The following is a 19,012-nucleotide window of genomic DNA, read 5'->3' as shown; positions in this document are numbered from 1 at the left end:
TGTCTCAGCTAATAGCATAATTGCGAACACTCAAAATAGAAATACATCACCCTAAAAAGATCAAACAGACAAAAGACGATAAAAAAAAAAAAAAGGAAGAAAAATGCTATTTTTGGCAGGGGTGCAACTCTACTGCACCATACCCCCCCCCCCCCACACACACACACACACCTTCTTCTAATTATTTCCACTACAGTTAATGCAGTTAAAGGAAGAAAATATTTTTTGTTAACTGTGCTCTGTAGTGGTGTATGTGTGGTATATACTGTAGTAACTGCTTTCTACAAATGTAGCAAGCAATTGCTACAGATTGAATGAAGGAAAAAAGCTTTTTTTTTTTTTTTTTTTTTTGTGCTCAGTAAGTCCTGACTTAAGAAGAGTTTTTTTTCTCTGGAGGGCTGACAGATAGGGGGATAGCACCAGGTGCAGAAATAGCTAGCTACACTTCTACCCACCTCTCAAATAAAGCAGGGCCATACATGATAATGCTGGTGTATATTTACATGTACCTATCCAATCATCCAGTCATCAAGACTAGCCTTTAAGGTAGAGAGAACAGTCTTTGCTTGACCTGTAGGGGGTAACTTATTCTATAGGCTGGGAATATATTGAGTTAAGAGCCTACCTGTCCTGTGAGTCTCGTTTATTTGTTGGTGTAAATTTAGGTCTTTAGCATAAGTGTTTGCAGAGCCACTTGTTTTAGGAAGAAACAGGAGGTTAGGTAAGATTTGTTCTTTCACAACTCAAAAAATGAGACACAAGTATCCTTGGTACAGACAGAAGGCTACTGAATATAAGGAATATAATCTAATTTACTGAGAAGTTTGAAGGATTTAAGGCCTTTAATTTTGTGGTTAAAAATGGTTGAGGCCTTTCCAGTTGACCAATATGCCTGGATTTATATATACCAAAAGGGGCACTGTAATCAGTGATAGGTCTGGAAAGGTAAGAGTATGGACATAAAATAATTTCTTTGGATCTTAAAGACATACCCTTGTAAATTAACTGGGACAGATAAAATGATTTCATTACTATGGTGGAAAAATGATGATTGAATTAGAGAAGGTTGTCCATATAAGTACCCAGGTCTCTTATGACCCTATCTGTTTGAAGTGGAGTACCATTTATAACATATGAGGTGGGAACAGCTTTTTTGGCAAATGCTACTATGCTGCTCTTTTTTTTGCGTTTAGCTTGACACTGTTTTCAGTACACCAGTTACATGCATAGTCCAGCCCTTTTTGGCGCAGTTTAGTATCAGTGGATGAATGGATAGCAGTTTCCAGCTTGGAGTCGTCAGCAAACCTGGTCAGCCACACTTAGGATATTAGTTTGGATAACTGCAAAATAAATGCCAAACATGGGACAGCACAGCAATGATCTCTGTGATCTCTGTGACATCCCACTAGTTACAATCTTGTTCAAAGAGGGTACCAGCAACTATCACCATTTAGAATCTGTTAAATAACCAGTTTGCAATCCTGAAGACAATGTAGGGGGTTAAATTAAGTTGTTCAATAATACTGGCATGAGAGATAGTTCTGAAAGACTTGGCAAGGTAAAGATAAGCACTGTACACAGAATGACCAATGTCCACAGCCTCTGCTACCTTTTCAAAGAATTTTACTAGGTTCAGGAGGCAGAACCTGCCCTTCACAAAATCCAACTGAGTGGTGTGTGGAACAGTTACTTGTCTATATCTATATAGCTGGATTTGCTATGATAAGTTCCATGGTTTTGCATATAAGGCTGGTGAGTCTGATGAGCTTATAATCACCTAGGTTTGTAGAGTGGTCACTATTGTGAAGCACTCACACTAGCTGTTCTCCATGCATCAGGGAAAACCCCATGAAGTTGAACAGTTTAAGCAGAGGTTTGAATAAATTTTGCACTGATGAGAATGAAGCTTGGTATGTTATCTGGTCCCATAGAAACATTATTACTAGCATTTGTCAGGGATTCTAAAAGGTGATTTCAGGGGAAATTACATTTGACAGATAGTAGGCTTAACAATGTTTGTAGGTGGAATACAGTTACCACTATATTTGTCTGCTGGGATACTGGCTTTATCCTTGTGATTGGAATGTGTCATATTATTATGGATGAGCTCAATGTATTGTTAAATATTATTCTTTAATTTTGTGGCATAACTGAAGAAAGATTTGAAGTTTCATTTGGTAGCTGTAGCAGCCTTATGCTTGTATTCTGCTTTACAGTTTCTAGTAGTGCTCTTAAACTCCGTACTGTCATGTTTCACTGTGGTCTTACAGTAGGAGGTGGTATTTCCTAGAACTTTTCATTATTTTCCTTCCTTTTTAAATATATTTTTATTAATAAAGGAGTTCCACCAGAAATGTTTATTCCTAAATTTAAAATTATATTTAGGGTGGGTGGCTACAGACTATTGTATGCAGCTTAGAGTCTGATAAAAATTGGTGGTAAATGTAGTAGCCCTTTCAGTGGGGTCCATTTGCACTGTATTGTTGGGAATTTTGCATGTATATACGTGTGTGTGTGTGTGTGTGTGTGTGTGTGTGTGTGTGTGTGTGTGTGTGTGTGTGTGTGTGTGTGTGTGTGTGTGTGTGTGTGTGTGTGTGTGTGTGCACACATGTGTGCGTATATGCTAGACATTGCATATATACCTTAGGGAGAACACCCTAAAATGCATGCAATGCTACCATAACTGCTCTCATCTGGAGTATGTTTAAGTGCAGTCAAGCCTCCTCCATGGTCCATGAACTCTGTACTATCTTGCCTAGAAAGTGTCACACATCTGAGGGTAGATATGTCCATGGTTACAGTTACAACTCATACTGGTTTGATGAAAAGTGACCGTATCGATAAATTCTATGGATCTGTCCACCAGATTAAATTGTCTGGGAATCCAGGATAGCCTGAGCCTTTGAAACACACATTGACAGGACTGATCCTATTGTACTTGATGTCTCCACTTCAAGATTCTCCAATTGAGTCTGGCTTGAAGAATGATTTGTTTAGAGACAGCCATTAGTCCAAGCACCTTGAGAATGTATGCTGCTGCTGATGACTGATGGCTGCACTTAGAGTAAAAGCAAGACCTCTGAAATTATTAATAAGATTCTCTCCTGTGGTAGGAAAGCCAGTTGCCTTTATGTGTCTAGGCAGCAACCTATACATATAAATATATTATGTTGCAAAACACAGCCCTTTCTTAACTAACATTTCTTCCTTTCACCAAAATGGAGCAACTTTTGGGGTGATTACATAAATAAAGAATGTGAGGGAGGGAGGCACATTAACCTATACAATCCACTACAAAAGTTTGGGGAAAGGGATAAATGACACAGTTAAAAGAGTGTCAGCTCCAGCTTTTCGGGGTACAAGGATAAACCTTCAACTACAAGAAAGATGATCCTATTTTGAACCACAGTTTTGGTACTAGCTGACAAGGGGAGGGAGGGATGATACAGCTTTGTCAGCTTACCTCCCTTTGCATGAGGGAAGGGGCAGATTTCTTGGCCTTAGTTATTATTGTAATATCCCCAGTGGAGACTAAAGGTTCAGTGGGAGTGTTAATGAAAAGGGGACAGGATAGCCTTATGATGTTCAGTCAAAGAAGCCAGTGACATACCCTTGTTGGTGCCCATTAGGCCTTACAGCTCTTGCCTCCTTGGGGAACACATGGATTGTATGGGGCAGTGGAAAGAGGGGAGCTTCATGGTCAAACAGGTGGCAAGAAAGAAGCTAAAATAAAAATAAAAAAGTATTAGTTTTGTTATTATGAGCTAACACTTTTCAAAGCAGCATTCTGACAAACATGCATACAAAACAAGTAAACATTTAAATATCTAATGGAAAAATGCTGAGAGGTAATAATGAAACTTCTTTAATAAAAAACATTTTAACTGCTGTTTTTAACCCTTTCTTCCAAATTTTGGTGAGGGTTTTAGTGGGTTTTGCCAACACACCTCCCTCACTATATATATAACAAAGTCCAATTTTACTCCAGTTTAGGGAAGGGAAGAAAACAGCAGTCAAAGAGTTGATTTTCATAATTTTAAGTACATCTTCATCTATGAGCTTTCTGAAATACTCTCATAGACACACACACACATATATATAGATATTTTAGTATAGCCAATCAACCAATATATTTCGAAAAGGAAACCAGTGTATGCTGATAAATGGTAAGCAGACATGGAAACATATCTCTCAACTGTAAGGATTTTCACAGAATCTCCAGATTTTTGCCCCATATGTTGGTCTGTTTTTCATAAAATTGTGGTTTTCTGGAAAATTAATGGCAAATCATTAAAGATTAAAGTTAGAAAATAATGATAGACATTTTAGTTTCACTCTTCATACCCTTCAGAAATTTCATGCTAATTCAAAACCTGTTATTCTACCAACTTTCTAAGTTTGTAAGAGCATTTTTTTTTTAAATTGTCCCTATTTTGGAGCCTTTGTCCCACTTTTATTTATGGCTTTGTCCCGATTTCTTGCTCTAAGATGTTCAGAGATATGCATGGAGACAGTATTCGACCAGCACAAATGGCGAGTGGAGATGGGATAAGATTATAATCAGTGACTCTGTGTCTTGACATGGTATGAGTACCACTGATTTTCAGATTATAATCAGTGACTCTCTGCCTTGACGTGATATGAGTACCACTGATTTTCTCCTTTACCTCCTTACACTATGTGTAGTAATGTCTTAGGATTTGTAAATGTATCACCACGGGTTATTATTATTTTCTTACTGTTCACCTATATAATTGTTGCCTCTTAGCCAATGCCTTTAGCCGAAAAGGATAAGAAGGGATTAGCCTGTTTACATTTCTTACGTGATTCTTACCTTGAAATCTCAGTGTTTCTAACTCAGAATGGTCTTCAATCACACATATTTGTATGTTAATACAGTACAACAGAGACTGATTAACAGAATAGTGCTAAAAATAAACATTTACTTTCTTCGTATCTCGATATTTAAAGAAAGCATTTAAAAAATCTGTTTTTGATTTAATAGCCTTTTTTCATTGTAAAGCCTATCCATCTAATACCATCCCAAACACACACACACACACACACACACACACACACACACACACACACCTAAAGCCAATTGGAACCATGCCAATTTACCTTTGAAGTGGGTGAGGAAAAGTTAATAGAAAAGTCTCTGTGTACATAAGAATGACATGCAAACTTTGCACGTAAGACACCCCAGCTGGAAATTCATCTGGAGAACCAGGTGCTGTGAGCAGTAATATAATAAATACTCTGAACTAGCAATATAATAGGTCTGAAATGGTCAGTAATATAATAAATAGTCTGAAATAGCAATATAATAAATAGTCTGAAATAGTAATATAATAAATAGTCTGAAATAGTCAGCAATATAATAAAGTCTGAAATAGTAATATAATAAATAGTCTGAAATAGTCAGCAATATAATAAATAGTCTGAAATAGTCAGTAATAAATAGTCTGAAATAGTCATCAATATAATAAATAGTCTGAAATAGTCAGTAATATAATAAATAGTCTGAAAATTGTGCTCAGACCTGGAAAAGCAGTATCAGTTCTTGAACCAGCAGCCTTATTCTAAAGCTGATATCCTGCAACATCATTGTTCAGTTTTTCAGACATTGATTTAACACACTATTCAAAAGATGTGTGTTACTCTCAAGCACATTTCTTCTTACCTGATGTGTAATGTAGGCTCTCACACGCTCCAACATCCCCTCACAGCTATATTCATATGGAGTATAGGGTCTCACCTGTAGAAAGTAAAAAAGATCAGGTTATTCCTTTGCCTTTCAAAAGTATGTTAAAATAAAACAAAATATTACAACACTGTTAGTAGAGTAGAAACAAATAGAAAAAAACAGTTCTCTAAATTGTTTTAAGCAATTCATAGCACTGAAGCATGCTCGTTTTTTTAAGTTTTGCTCAGAAAGGGCACACTAAATGCAAAGTTGCTTTCAGATATTCTGTCAGAACCAAAAGATAACTGCTTTACTTACGTTCAGAGTATATGTGTCAACCATGAGATTCATCCTGGCTTTCCAAGCTTCAGTGCTCATAACCACTGTGCTGTTTTGTCCCCTGAGCTGAATCACAAACACTAAACTGTTTTGGAAGATACCCTAGGCAACAATGGCAAGAAGGCAAAATAGGCAAGACAGCCCAGTACCATCAAGAAAAAACAGCCAAATCTAACCAGCACAAATGTAAATAGCAAGATGAATAACTTGACGCTATGAATTTATGCAGTGTAATAAAGAACCCCAGAGACACCACATGACTTTTGTCATGGTTGCTCATCTTAGCCTTCCTGGTGCTACTGAAATTTACCCAAACTGTTTCAGCACAATTAAAACATACATTATGACACATTATTCTGCCAACTGTCTTCTGAGAATAAAGCAACTTCTTAGGAGAGTGAAGCGGTTGTCATTTGGTTCTCAAAAGCTAAGAATGAGGATCCTTAAGAGCATGAGGTCCAGATCCAGTTGTAGCCATGCCTTGGTTCATTCCAGACCAAATTTGTCTTAATATTAATACTGTTAGGGAAGGGAGGGGTTTATAAGTTACTATGCAGAATTATAGTTGGAGGCAGGAACAGGGTTAGAGTTAACATGCATGAGTAAATTGGACAGAGATGGCATCAAAGGTCTTGGCTAGGCCCAGGTAAGCAGTGTATCATGACTTGTTCAGAAAAGTCCACCAAGTTTCATAGACAGGATCTACTTTTCACAAATCCAAACTTGGGTTAGGGAATTGCACACTGCTTATGTTTGTGCTAACAACTTCCATAATGATGCTTTCTATTGCTTTAATGGGATGGCTGGTGAGGCTTATAGGTTTGTAGTTGCCAGGGTAAGTGGTAAGTTCTCCGTTTTGGACAGAGTTGCCTATGGTACTTTTCCCCACATCTGGCACAAATCCATCAGAGAAGGGGAGATGAAATAAGTTCAGTATAAGGCTGTAGTTACGGCTGTCAAGAAGACAGCCTGGCACATCATATGGACCCATGGAGAAAGCAATTTTGGTCTTGCAGAGAGGTCTCAGGACTTGATCCAGTGATCTGGTGTAGTGTGGCCATGATAATATATGGTGGCAAACTTAGTGGAGATAAGTGTGTAAAGTCTGAGCTGCAATTATCTGCTTTTATGTTGGCTATATCTTCTGAAGATGAGTATGTGTTGCTATGTATTAGCTCTGCATTGCTGGATATTGCTTCTGTGGTTTTGGACATAGTTAAAAAAGGCTTTACGGTTGTCCTTAATATAGGTGGGCCTTTCCACGTCATACTTACCTTTGGGGACTTTAATTTTGCTTCTGAGTTCTTTATTATACTTTCTTGGAGCGCATTCCAAGTTTCTTCCTTTTATTGTATGTTTTGTTAGTACTAAGGTCCCACCATAGTGGTTTATTCCTGAGCATGGCTTTGGATTTGTGTATGAAGACAACCAATGCCTCAATGCATGGTTTTAGGCATGAGACTGTAGCAGTCGGTGAGACAAGGTCATAAAGGGGAGGTAGTGCTTAGCTTCCATCAAGTTATGAGCTAGCTATAATAAATGTGCCATAGAATTTTATTTATTTATTTATTTTATTTAACATTTGTTGACCGGGAAAGTCCAACTAGGTTCCACAGAGCCTGTTTTCAGCGGAGGCCCGGGGAGTCTCTAAAGACAGATGGTTTTGATGGTAAGTCAATTTTTACCCTCAAACCTGAATATTACCGAAAGGTGTTTAGATTTGACTAATGATGGGGCAACTACAGGTGTAGAGGAAGTGAGGTTATATTGGTGAGGACAAGATCCAATATTTTTCATCCCCATAAATGGAACATGAACTAGCTGGTCTAAGGAGCTAGCATTTATGAAATCTAGGAAGCATTGTGTATACTTATTTGTGGTCATGTAGTTTTCCTAGTTAATAGAAGAATAACTGAAATGCCTCAGGAGGGGGAATCTAGTTTGTTAAGTTGCATCTCATAAGTTGTGGGTGACGTGTAGGGGGTGTGGTAGTTGACTATGATGTGGTATGTGTTTTATATTTGTAGAAAGTAGGATATGAAGGAGCTCTAGGTTATTGCCTAACCTTATGAATCTAGATGTAATTTGGCCTCTTAGGAATATGGTCATACCCCCTTCACAACACCATCATTTACAATGGTGGGCCTGAAGGAGTGGTAGGCACTACAAACTGACTCTGTTGAGTTGTAATCGTTACACTGAAACCATGGTGTTTCAGTAACTATGACGATATCTATGTTGTCAAGGGTCAAGAAGGCATGCAGTGTGTGCAACTTCTTATTTAGGCTTCCAGTTTTGAGCAGAGCTACCTTTATAAAGTCTTTAGTTAGGCTGACTATATCAAAATTTTGAAGAGACTAACTTTGCTTAGAAAGGCATTATGGGAGAAGAAAACATTTTTGGCAATTGGCCATCTCTAGCAAAGTAGTTAGGGCTCTGAAGCCCCTAAAAAAGTAGTCAGGGCTCTCAAGCATCTCATTCCAGATTGATATATATATATATATATATATATATATATATATATATATATATATATATATATTGTATTCTCTTAGAATGACATCAGCAAATAACCCAATAGTTAATTAAAGTCAATTATCTTTTCTTTGATTTGTGGAATTACTCTTGGTGATCATAGGATGCTGCTCAAGGCTAGTTCTACATCAGCCTCAGACACATATTCTAAGAACTCCATCATCCCCATCATCATGTTCATCTTCATATAATCCAAGGAGGTGTGTCTGGATCGTCACTCCCATGTACACAATAACCGTCATATGTGTATCTTGGTTGAAGGAACTTGAGAGCTACAGTGGTCTGGTGGATCCTGGCACTGAGACACAGCTACCAGTCTGATAAGTGGTGAATCTGAGTACCTCACTATGGAGTCTCCTCTATGATGTCAGCAGATGTGTTGGCTTGGCCGTTTCACCTTAAGGGCATTGGCCTGCCTGCTGTGTGACCTCCTTTTGTTTTTCTACTGTTTGCTTTGTTTATAGAAGCTGTTTGCTTGAAGTGTGATGCTGAGTATCCTGTATACCCACCCTATGTCTTGAAGGCCTTTGAGGTTTGGGTAGGAATTTCATAAGCCTTTGAGGTTTGGGTAGGGATTGCATAAGTACCTCAGAGTAAGATCACCTGTTTGTTGATTTAGGACAAGCCTGGCATGGCTGTGGGTGGTGGGTGCCAATACTGACAATCTGATGGGTATTGCCAATTAGTGTGAAGTCCGGCTTCTGAAAGAAATAAGAGCTTGTACTCCCCACATATACATTCCTCTAGTGGAAGAAGCAAATTGTTATCAGTAGGCCTACGGCAATTGTTACATTGCCTCAGGGTGGCTAGTACTGCCACAGATAATATGGGTGACTGCAACATCATGGCATATAGTATCTGGTTTGTAAGGAATGCGGCGATGAGACTTGTAGAGAAGGGGCTTTATATCAATTATTAATTAGGATATCTCTCAAAGCTTTAAAAAATGCCTTCCTGTCATCTCTTGCCTTTGACCAGTCTGTCAGAGCTGTCAATTTCTACTTATTTGCCCTAAGTAGGACACATCTTCAGCAGAACTGAATATATAATCACCCCCTGAAAAGTTATTGATCATAGAAGACTATGATAAAGAGGGAGAGAACCTCTACTGCTCAGCTCAAGAATGCAGTTCCTATGGAAATCCAAAGATCCAACTCTCCCTCACAAAGTAGGACACGAAATTTGGAGCCTGTAAGATACCTAGCAGCCCAGGAGTGGGTATCATTCAGAGATGATTTATCCTTCTTATAAGGCATTAGTTGGACCTCTACTTCCCCCTGCAACAGCGTGAATTCCCTGTCTTGCTCCCAGTTCCAACCCCCCCCTATCTATATTTATACCATTGTCTTTCTCAAACATGGAGTGGATAGATTACTGACAGCATATCTTTAATCAGCACAGCCTCCACTGTACAAATCATCCAATTTCAAACCCCTTAAACCATTACCTCTAACATTTAAATTATCCAGCTTAGATCTGAAGATATCCTCTTCTATCTCATTTTAGTTCTAATTCTGCACCTACACTATTTCTACCTAATATTCCCTCCCCATCTATCCTACCTCAGTCAACCTCAAAATATATCACTATCTTATTTTCATCCACCTCTCCTGACACCACTACTCTGCCAAGTAACAATTTTATATAGCATTACTCCCCCTCTTACACTTCTTATTACTAGCCTCTCTACCCAACACATTTCTCTACTTATTCACCCACATCCAACAGATCTCCATCCGTCATTACCTACTGTCTCTACTGCCAACCCATCCTGTTGTTGCTTTTCATCAAATCATAACTATTATAATCACCTACCCTTTATTCATCAGCTTACAATCTCTATTATACTTGTTATATATTATTCCTATTTCTCCAGCAAATGACAGGGGAATGTAATGGAATGCAAAACTGAAGGCACACGGAAAGAAACTGAGCACAAGTAAAACATTTACACTGGCAGCAAATGGGAGAAATCACAAGAAACTGAAATTCAGATAGAAGGGAAGATAATGGAATAAGTTAATAGCTTCAGCTGGTTGTGGAATGAGAAAGACTGCATGAGAAGGTGAAAGCTGGAATCAGAGGGGCTACAGCCAAGTGGCACAGAGTGTCAGTGGTAGTGTGCGACAGAAGAATGCAAAAGAAGATTAAACATTAGGTGTATAAAACAGTGGTGCAACCAGTACTACTGTATGGTACAAACACCTGGACACTAAACATAGAAATGTTGAGGAAACTGAAGGTCATTGAGTTGAACTGCCCAAGATGGGTGGTAAAATGGACACTGTGCAACAGCTGAAGAAATGAGGACATCAGAGCAGTAAGCTAATTAGCTCCAACTGTAGAGATGATCAAAGAAAACAGGTTACAGTAGTTTGGGCACATGTGTAGCAAAGTAGAAGACAGTCTGGTGAAGAAGATTTGGGACAGACAAGAAGAAGGTAAAAGGAAATGAGGGCATCCAGCAAAGAGGCGGATAGGTTGTATAAGAGAAGACCTATTACAGCCAGGCATGACTGTCAAAGAAGGGAGGAGAGTGACACTGAATTGAGAGAGAAGGAACCAGATAACTTGACATGCTGACCATATGTAGAAAATGGGGAACTTATTCCTGTTTCTGTCATACACCTTCCAAAATCTCACTTTCTTCACACGAAATTTCATACTACATTAAACAAACTAATCAAATATCATATCAATCCATCAAACACTCACAGATAACCGATCACTTTCTTAGTCCTCCTGTAACATATTAGGTTTCCTCTTTAGTCAGCCTTCTGCAGCAACTTCCCTACAATTTCCCCTCAATTCTCACAATATTACTTCTTCTCCAAAGTCATATCATATCATACTGCTACCCAACAATTCCTCATCTCCAACCTCTATAGCCCAAAAGTTTAAATTGACACAAACACTCAACATCATTGCTCCATAAGTATAGAACTTCTCCTACAACCACTTTTTCAAGCATAACATTCCTACAGTTACTTTAAAATGCAACCAATTGTAGTACAGCTCAACACTTTTCTCCAAAACTACATCTGTTTGGTGATATCCACCCAAACTCTGATCCTGATAGAGAAGCAACCACAGTCTTCAGGTCCAGCCTGATTAGCCACCACTAGTACATTGTTTTCCCAAACATAGTCTAGGCCTAAAGCCAGTGAATTTTAACCTCAAAGGTATATGTAATAAAACAAATGAACTCCATGCCTGGATAACCCATTGTTCTCCCAATATCCTTTGCCTTCCAGAAACCTAGTTAAAACCTGAAATAAGAGATGAAGAAATCCTCTCATCTGGCTATATATAATTATAAATGATAAAAAGAAAAAAGGCTGAGGTAGACAGATCATCTATCCTACCTCCCTAGAAATATCCATCTGCACTCACCCTGTTACACAGTTCAACAACGACGAACATCTTGTTTCTTTCCTTATAATGAGTTAACTAGAAAAGCATTTTTATAATCACCCTACATTCCTCCTGGAGATAACATCTCAATAGCATAATACATCCTTTTCTGGGTTTCTAGCAACATTCCTCATGAAGCTTATTGTTTAAGGTAACTTAAACATAGACTGGCAACATTTTCCACAGACTATCAGCTTCCACCTTATCACTGATATGGCTTCACTCAAATCAACACTGCTACCAGATATAACAAGACACCCATACTTCACTAGATACTCATCTCAGAGCTCCCCCACCCAAATTCTTATCCGCAGGCACCTTTCCAGATACATTTACCAATATTCTGTCCGCCAACTCGCTTAATGCTCATTACTATACGTGTAATATGTAACCCATCAAAATGCAATGGTGAAACATTTATTACCACTTTAAAATCCTTTGAATGGAACACATTAAAACTCTGCCACATGAACGTGAGTTAGTAAAATTTAACAGTGTATTCCTTAGTATATTTAATGAGCAGGCTCTGTTTAGGGAAAAAAAAATCAAAGCAAACCTGTACCACGGCTAACTATTAACAGCAAAATACTTATGCATAAAAGACATAAAGCTTGGAAAACCTGGCTTCATCAAAAAACACAGCACGTTTTCCTACAAGTTAGACAACTTTGAACCTCACCAGAACTAAGAGCAAAGCCAATAAGAAAAAAAAAACTATTACATCAAACTTCAAGAAGCACACCAAGCCAGTTCAACAAATTTTTGAAAAACAATTAACCACCTACTACACCTACATAAAACAGACCATGCAAATATCTCCCCAAATGACCCTCAGCCATCATTGTCCCTTAACTCAATTCTCACTTTACTCAGACTATAACTGTACTGACTAAGAAACAACACCCCACTAACCCTCAAACATATCAGCTATTTAATCTGTCTACTGACACATTCTCATCAACATTCATTAGAAAATCTACTATCAGAGACCATCTTGAAAAATAAAATCTACTACCTTAGCAGTCAATAACCTTCTATCTGAATACCTTAGATTAGTAGCAGATCCTGTTGCATAGCCAGTCTTTTCACAAATAGATCTCACCAGGGGTCCTATGTCATAGCACTTTAGAAAGAATCAAACATCCTTCCACTTGACAAAGATAGAAATTCTACTGAATGTTCTAATCATAGACCACTCACTATACTATCCCTGTTATCCAAAATGCAAGAAGAATGGAACTGTGGAGAATATTTTCATCATCTCATGGACTTTCAGCTTCTTTTTCCCCACTTAGCATGGCTTTACACAAACTACAGCACAACCACTGCACTACTTAGATTTTCCCTATACCATCAACTGAAGTAGGAGCACTAGTAAGTTTATTCCATCTCTATTTCTAAACTTCTTGGAAGCATTGAACACCATCTCACATTACAAATTACTGAAAAAAATTTTCAAACTAGTCTTCTCTTAATCTAGTTTTCAATAGTTTCACAGCTATCTCTTTGTCAGGTTTCAGTAAGGTGGCAATCAGAATACAAGGGTCCATTTTTAGGTCCATTACTTTTTAATATCTTCTTCAGTGACCAACACTCTACATCCAAACATGCTGTTCTAATCCAATATGCACTCATATGCTCTATCCCAAATTTAACTCTCCAATAGATTATCCAAGAAAACTTTACATTTACTGAATCCTGGATATATAGTTCTCATTTGCTACTGAATCTTAAAAAAATATTTACCTTCCTTCCCAAATCAAACCATACAGATGAAGCAAACTTCTTAATCACTATAAATGGTACAAAAATTGGCATAGTCTCACACACAAAACTACTAACAGTCACAATAGATGGCAGCATAAAATTTGACTTGCATATACAGCAGGTCATCAAAGAAACACATCAAAAACTTGGAACACTCTATAGAGCCAAAAACAATCTTACAGACAATAGCAAAAAGACTTTAGCCTCTACTTATCCACCCCATCATCATCATCAACCCCCTTTTCCCATTTTCTATATGGGATCAGGGTGTTGTGTCAACAGTCACCATCTCTCTTGATTCAGTGCCACTCTCTTGCTTCCTTCGACAGTCATGCCTGACTTTCACAGGTCTTCTCTTACACAATCTATCCACCTTTTTGCTGGATGCCCTCATTGGCTCTTGCCTTCTACCTGTCTGTCTTAAATCTTCTTCACCAGATTGTCTTCTGCTTTTCTACATATGTGCCCAAACCACGGTAATCTGTTCTTTTTTACCTTTTCTGCAATTGGAGTTACTTTGACTTCTGCTCTGTTGGCCTCATTTCTTCATCTGTCCCATAGTGTGCATCCTACTATCCATATCAGGCACTTCATCTTCACCACCTCTAGCTTTCTCAACTGCTGCCCCTTTACTACCCAGGTTTCTGTACCATACAGTAGTACTGGTTGCATCACTGTTTTGTACACCTTACTTTTCAATTTCTTTAACATTCTTCTGTCATACAGTACATCTGAGTCTCTGTGCCAGTTGGCTGCAGCCTCTCGGATTCTGGCTTTGACCTCTTCATTCAGACTTCCCTTCTCCTCAACCACCTCTCCTAGATACTTGAAACTGTTAACCTCTTCTGCTATTTTCCCTTCTATCTGAATTATCAGCTTCTTCTGACTACCATTTGCTGCCATTACCACTGTCTTATCTGTACTTAGTTTCATCTCAAGTGCCTTCAGTTTTGCATTCAGTTCCCCTATCCTTTGCTGAAGCTGTTGCTCACAGTCTGCCTGTAATGCCACATTTTCTACATACAGCAAGTTTGTTGATCTGTCCCCTCTGACCTGTTTGTTGAGTCAGTGGGTCCTTGTACATAGCTTGCACTAATTCTACCAATGTTTCTGGGACTTTAAACATTTGCAGGACTACCCAAATCAGCTTTCTTGGGACATTGTCATATGCTTTCTCCAAGTCTAGGAATGCCTAGTTGGACTCTTTCCTCATATCTACCTTCTTCTTAACTATCTCTATCACTGCAAACATTTGGATCAGTTGTACTGCATCCTGATCTGAATCCAAACGGATCCTTTCCTATACAACTTTCTACTATTCTGCGTATTCATTTATCAATCACCCTTTCCAGAACTTTGATGCAATGTGACAGGAGTTTGATACATCTGTACTGCTGACAGTTGTGAATGTCCCCTTTGTTCTCGAACACTGGCATGAGTATGTTTGTTCTCCAGTCAGTTGAGATACACCCTTTTCTCCATACTGCTATGAGTACCCTTAGGAGCCATTTCTCACCTTTCTCATCTAGCATCTTTATCATATCTGCTGTGACCCATCTGAGCCTGATGCTTTCCCTAAATCATTTTCTTTAGTAATGTTCTTAGTTCGTCTATGGAGGGCTCCTCCTATCCTCTATCTATCCACTCCAATTCCTCCTTTATACCTCACCTCTTTTAATAATCCCAAAGCAACTCAAAAAAATTATAACAATGCTAGTATAAAGTATCAAATTTGCTGCTAAGCAGGCACAAAGATCCCACCACTGTAAAGCCCTTAAATACCTAATTTTGTTTAAACTACCCAGCTCACTTATTTTTAACCAATCATAGCTCACAGCATTGCCCACAAACTAGACAGATTCTCAGACATAAACATATCATTCAGAACTATTCTCCAGCAAGAATCCTTCACTCAAAACACAAACTATATCTCACAATACACAAGTCACATAACTAAGAAGGTAATGCCTTATACTACAACTATATTGTTAAAACCTGGAATTCTGTCCCCCCATCACTGACACTTAATAGTAGTAACCTTCACACATTCAAAGTTCATAGGTTCATAGGTTCTTAGGTAGGTACTAGGCTATCTGCCCTGGGGCCAATATAAGCCTAGCCAAAAAGGTTCCCTGGCTTTCGCCACTCAAGAAAATTATTTTCCCCTGTCAAGCAGTGCTGCAGAAGTGATCCTCCGGGTGAATTTTCTATTTCTCATCCAGTCGTCAAGATTTTTCTTAAAGAGGGCCAATGAGGAGCTTTGCTTGACATGAATGGGTAGTTTGTTCCAAAGTATGGGAACTCTCTGGAACAGGAATCTATCCCTCTAGCATGTTTTGTTTATTGTGGTGACAAGGTTTAGGTCCCTGGAGCGTGTGGTTCGGAGAGATTGGGATTTCTATAAGTGTAGCATGTCCAACAGCTCTGGGTTTGACATAGCTTTGTATGTTAGGCAGAGATCACCTCTGAGTAGGCAATATGCGATGGAGTAGAGCTGGAGTTTTTTGAGACGGTCTGCGTATGGCATCTGTTTGAGGCCAGTAATCCTCTTAGTGAGGTATTTCTGTGGCTTTTCCAATTGTTGTAGGTGTCTTGTGAGATACATGCCAAATGGGGCATTGTACTCTATAATAGGTCTAATGAAGGATGAGTAGAGAGGAACAATGACCTCCTTTTTTCTGGAGAGAACCCTTTTGTGATGAAGTGTGCCACACAGAAGGATTTCCTGACTACTGTGGCGATGTGGTTATCAAAGGAGAGACTACTGTCCACCTGTGTCCCGAGGTCTCTTATCACACGTTCAGTGTTTAGTGAGCTACTGCCTATGTGGTAGTTCATGGGTACCGAGGTTTTCCCAAAGGGGATGACAATGCACTTCTTGGCATTGAGCTTGAGGCCATGACTTTGACACCAAGCATCTGTCTCTGTGAGGCCCTTTTGTAGAATGTCTACATCATTAGGTGATTGTATTATGGCTCCCGGTTTGCAGTCATCTGTGAACGTTGTTAGCCAAAGACCTTCTGTGTTGGCATGCACTTCAGAGAAGTAGATGCCGAACAGGAGAGGACCCAGGACTGAACCAGGTGGTGCTCCACTCATCACTGGTCTGAAGTTGGACTTCGAGTCGGCTACTTTTACTCTGTGGGTTCTGTCAGTGAGCCAGTTGGCCACCCATCTTCTGACAGAGGGATTTATGCCCAGTTTAGTGAGTTTATCTATAATTCCAGAGTGGGTGGTGGTATGAAATTTTATTTATTTATTTAATTTTACATTTATTAACCAGGAAAGTCCGACTGGACACATATCCATTTTCAGCGGAGGCCCGGGGAGAAAAGCTCCAATAGCACGTCATAAAAAAATTACACAAGAATATCATACAGAGATATAGATTCCATAGAAACATAAGTTATGTATAGATTAACAATTCCTTTAGTAAAGTCAGCATACAGCATTCTAGTAGTAGGGCTTATATAGAATATAAACACACAAGAATTTTTTTTTCTTTCTAAATTATGAGTACTCTCAATATTTTGTTACAGAAATAACCAGTGATTATTAAGCTTTACAGTGAAAGGAATTAGGGGACCTTTAGTAGAATCCTTGAGCATGGTATTGGTGCAGATTAACCTGGGAGTAGCATGAACAAAGCCAATTGTTTGAGAAGTGGATTCTCAGGAGTTTCTTAAATTGAATAGTGGAGGTAGTGGAGGTTATTTGGTCAGGTAGTGAGTTCTAGATTTTGGCAATAGTGCAGGCAAAGAGAGATTTGCCAGCATCATTTTTGTGTCTGATAATGCTTATTAGGTTCTGACAACTAGATTGTAAGGCTCTGGTAGGGATGTGGGGATTAATTATATTTTGAAGTGCAGGGGGGGTTTCTGGAAGGTAGAAGAGATTATGCGCTATTGTAAGTTGATTAAACAGAAGTAGTTGAGATAGCCTGAGCCAAATGAGTTGGTTAAGGGCAAGACAGTGGTGGGATTTGTATGAGGCTTCAGTAGCGAACTTGGCTATTTTGTTATAACAAGATTCCATTTTGTTCATATCACTCTGGCGGAGATTAGTAAGGATGGGAGGGGCATAGAGAAGGATGGATAACAGATGAGTTCTTGCAATAGTAGCTTTGGTTTGTTTAGTTATAAAGTGTTTGTTCCTATAGAGAAGTCCTAGTTTTTATTAACTTTCTTACTGGTTTGTGCTACATAGATGTCAAATTTGAGGTTATTGTCTATTTCTACACCTAACAGTTTAGTATGTGCAGTTGGAGTTATTTGAATGTTATCTTTGGAGTGAATGGTGAAAGTGTTGTTGGGGGGGGGGCATCACCTGGGCTGAAAATAATTAATTTCGTTTTTTTGGGGTTAAGAATAAGTTTGATGTTTGTGAACCATATTTCGGCTAGAGTAAAAGTGTTTTGGGTGAGGATTTGCAGTTCCTTTAATGAGGGGGCAGCATTTATAAGGGTGGTGTCATCTGCGTATTGTACTCTTGATGCTGTGAGTGAGGAGGAATTGATTTGGTTGTTGAATAGTGAGAACAATAGTGGGTCAAGGATGGATCCTTGAGGGACACCTATGGATACTGGTAGCAGGGGGGGACCGCTGGTCATGCCATAGGACTGCCTGCTGTCGACCAGATAAGTAGCTAGTAAACCATGATATAGTGGAGGGACTGAGGCTTAGAGTAGATAAAGTTTGGAGAAGAATGATATGGTCTACCATGTCAAAGGCTTTAGATAAGTCTAAGAAAATGGAAGATACAAATAGTCCCTTGTTTCTATTGTGGTTAACTATATCTGTAAATAAATAGTAATGCTGTGGTGGTGCTGTGGGATGGTCTAAAGCCATGCTGGGTTTTGTAGATTGAGTTGTTTTGTAAGAGGTCCCGAAGTAGTTGGGAACGTACAACTCTCTCGAATATCTTGGATAGAGGTGACAGCATTGCGACTGGGTGGTAGTTGGTGAGTTCTTAGGAGTTGTCCCTTTGTGCATTGGAATAATGTGTGATGTTTTCCTCAGGGTGGGGACTTTGAATTCTGCAAGTGACTTGTTTATGAGGATGGACACAGGATAGGCTATGGCATCTGCTGCTATCTGAAGGAATTCGGCTGGTAGGGTGTCAGCAGCTAGTGTGGTTGGTTTGAGTTTCTTGAGGAGCTTTGAAATCATTTTAGTGGGTACAGGGTTTAGGGAAAAGGTGGTATTGTTTTGAGTAGTTGAGCGGGTTTTGCTAGCACCTGGCATAGGGCTGATAGTAGTATTGAGGGTATTG

General features: G+C 38.9%; 1 protein-coding gene across 5 annotated transcripts in view; it reads right to left on the bottom strand.

Annotated features, from left to right (window-relative positions):
- Positions 1-19,012, bottom strand: part of LOC122816448 (alpha-1,6-mannosylglycoprotein 6-beta-N-acetylglucosaminyltransferase B-like) — a 950,232-nt gene that overhangs the window by 59,968 nt on the left and 871,252 nt on the right. For all 5 annotated transcript variants that reach the window (XM_044089252.1, XM_044089250.1, XM_044089253.1 and 2 more), the window contains one exon: positions 5,684-5,758. In XM_044089252.1, the coding sequence (XP_043945187.1) occupies positions 5,684-5,758 (75 nt within the window). The remainder of the gene's footprint in view (positions 1-5,683; positions 5,759-19,012) is intronic.

This window comes from Protopterus annectens, chromosome 12.part0, assembly GCF_019279795.1.
Source record: "Protopterus annectens isolate FY-2018-M chromosome 12.part0, PAN1.0, whole genome shotgun sequence".
Lineage (NCBI taxonomy): Eukaryota > Metazoa > Chordata > Ceratodontiformes > Protopteridae > Protopterus > Protopterus annectens.
The sequence above is the reverse complement of the archived record's forward strand: the minus strand, read 5'-3'. Positions and strand labels throughout refer to the sequence as shown.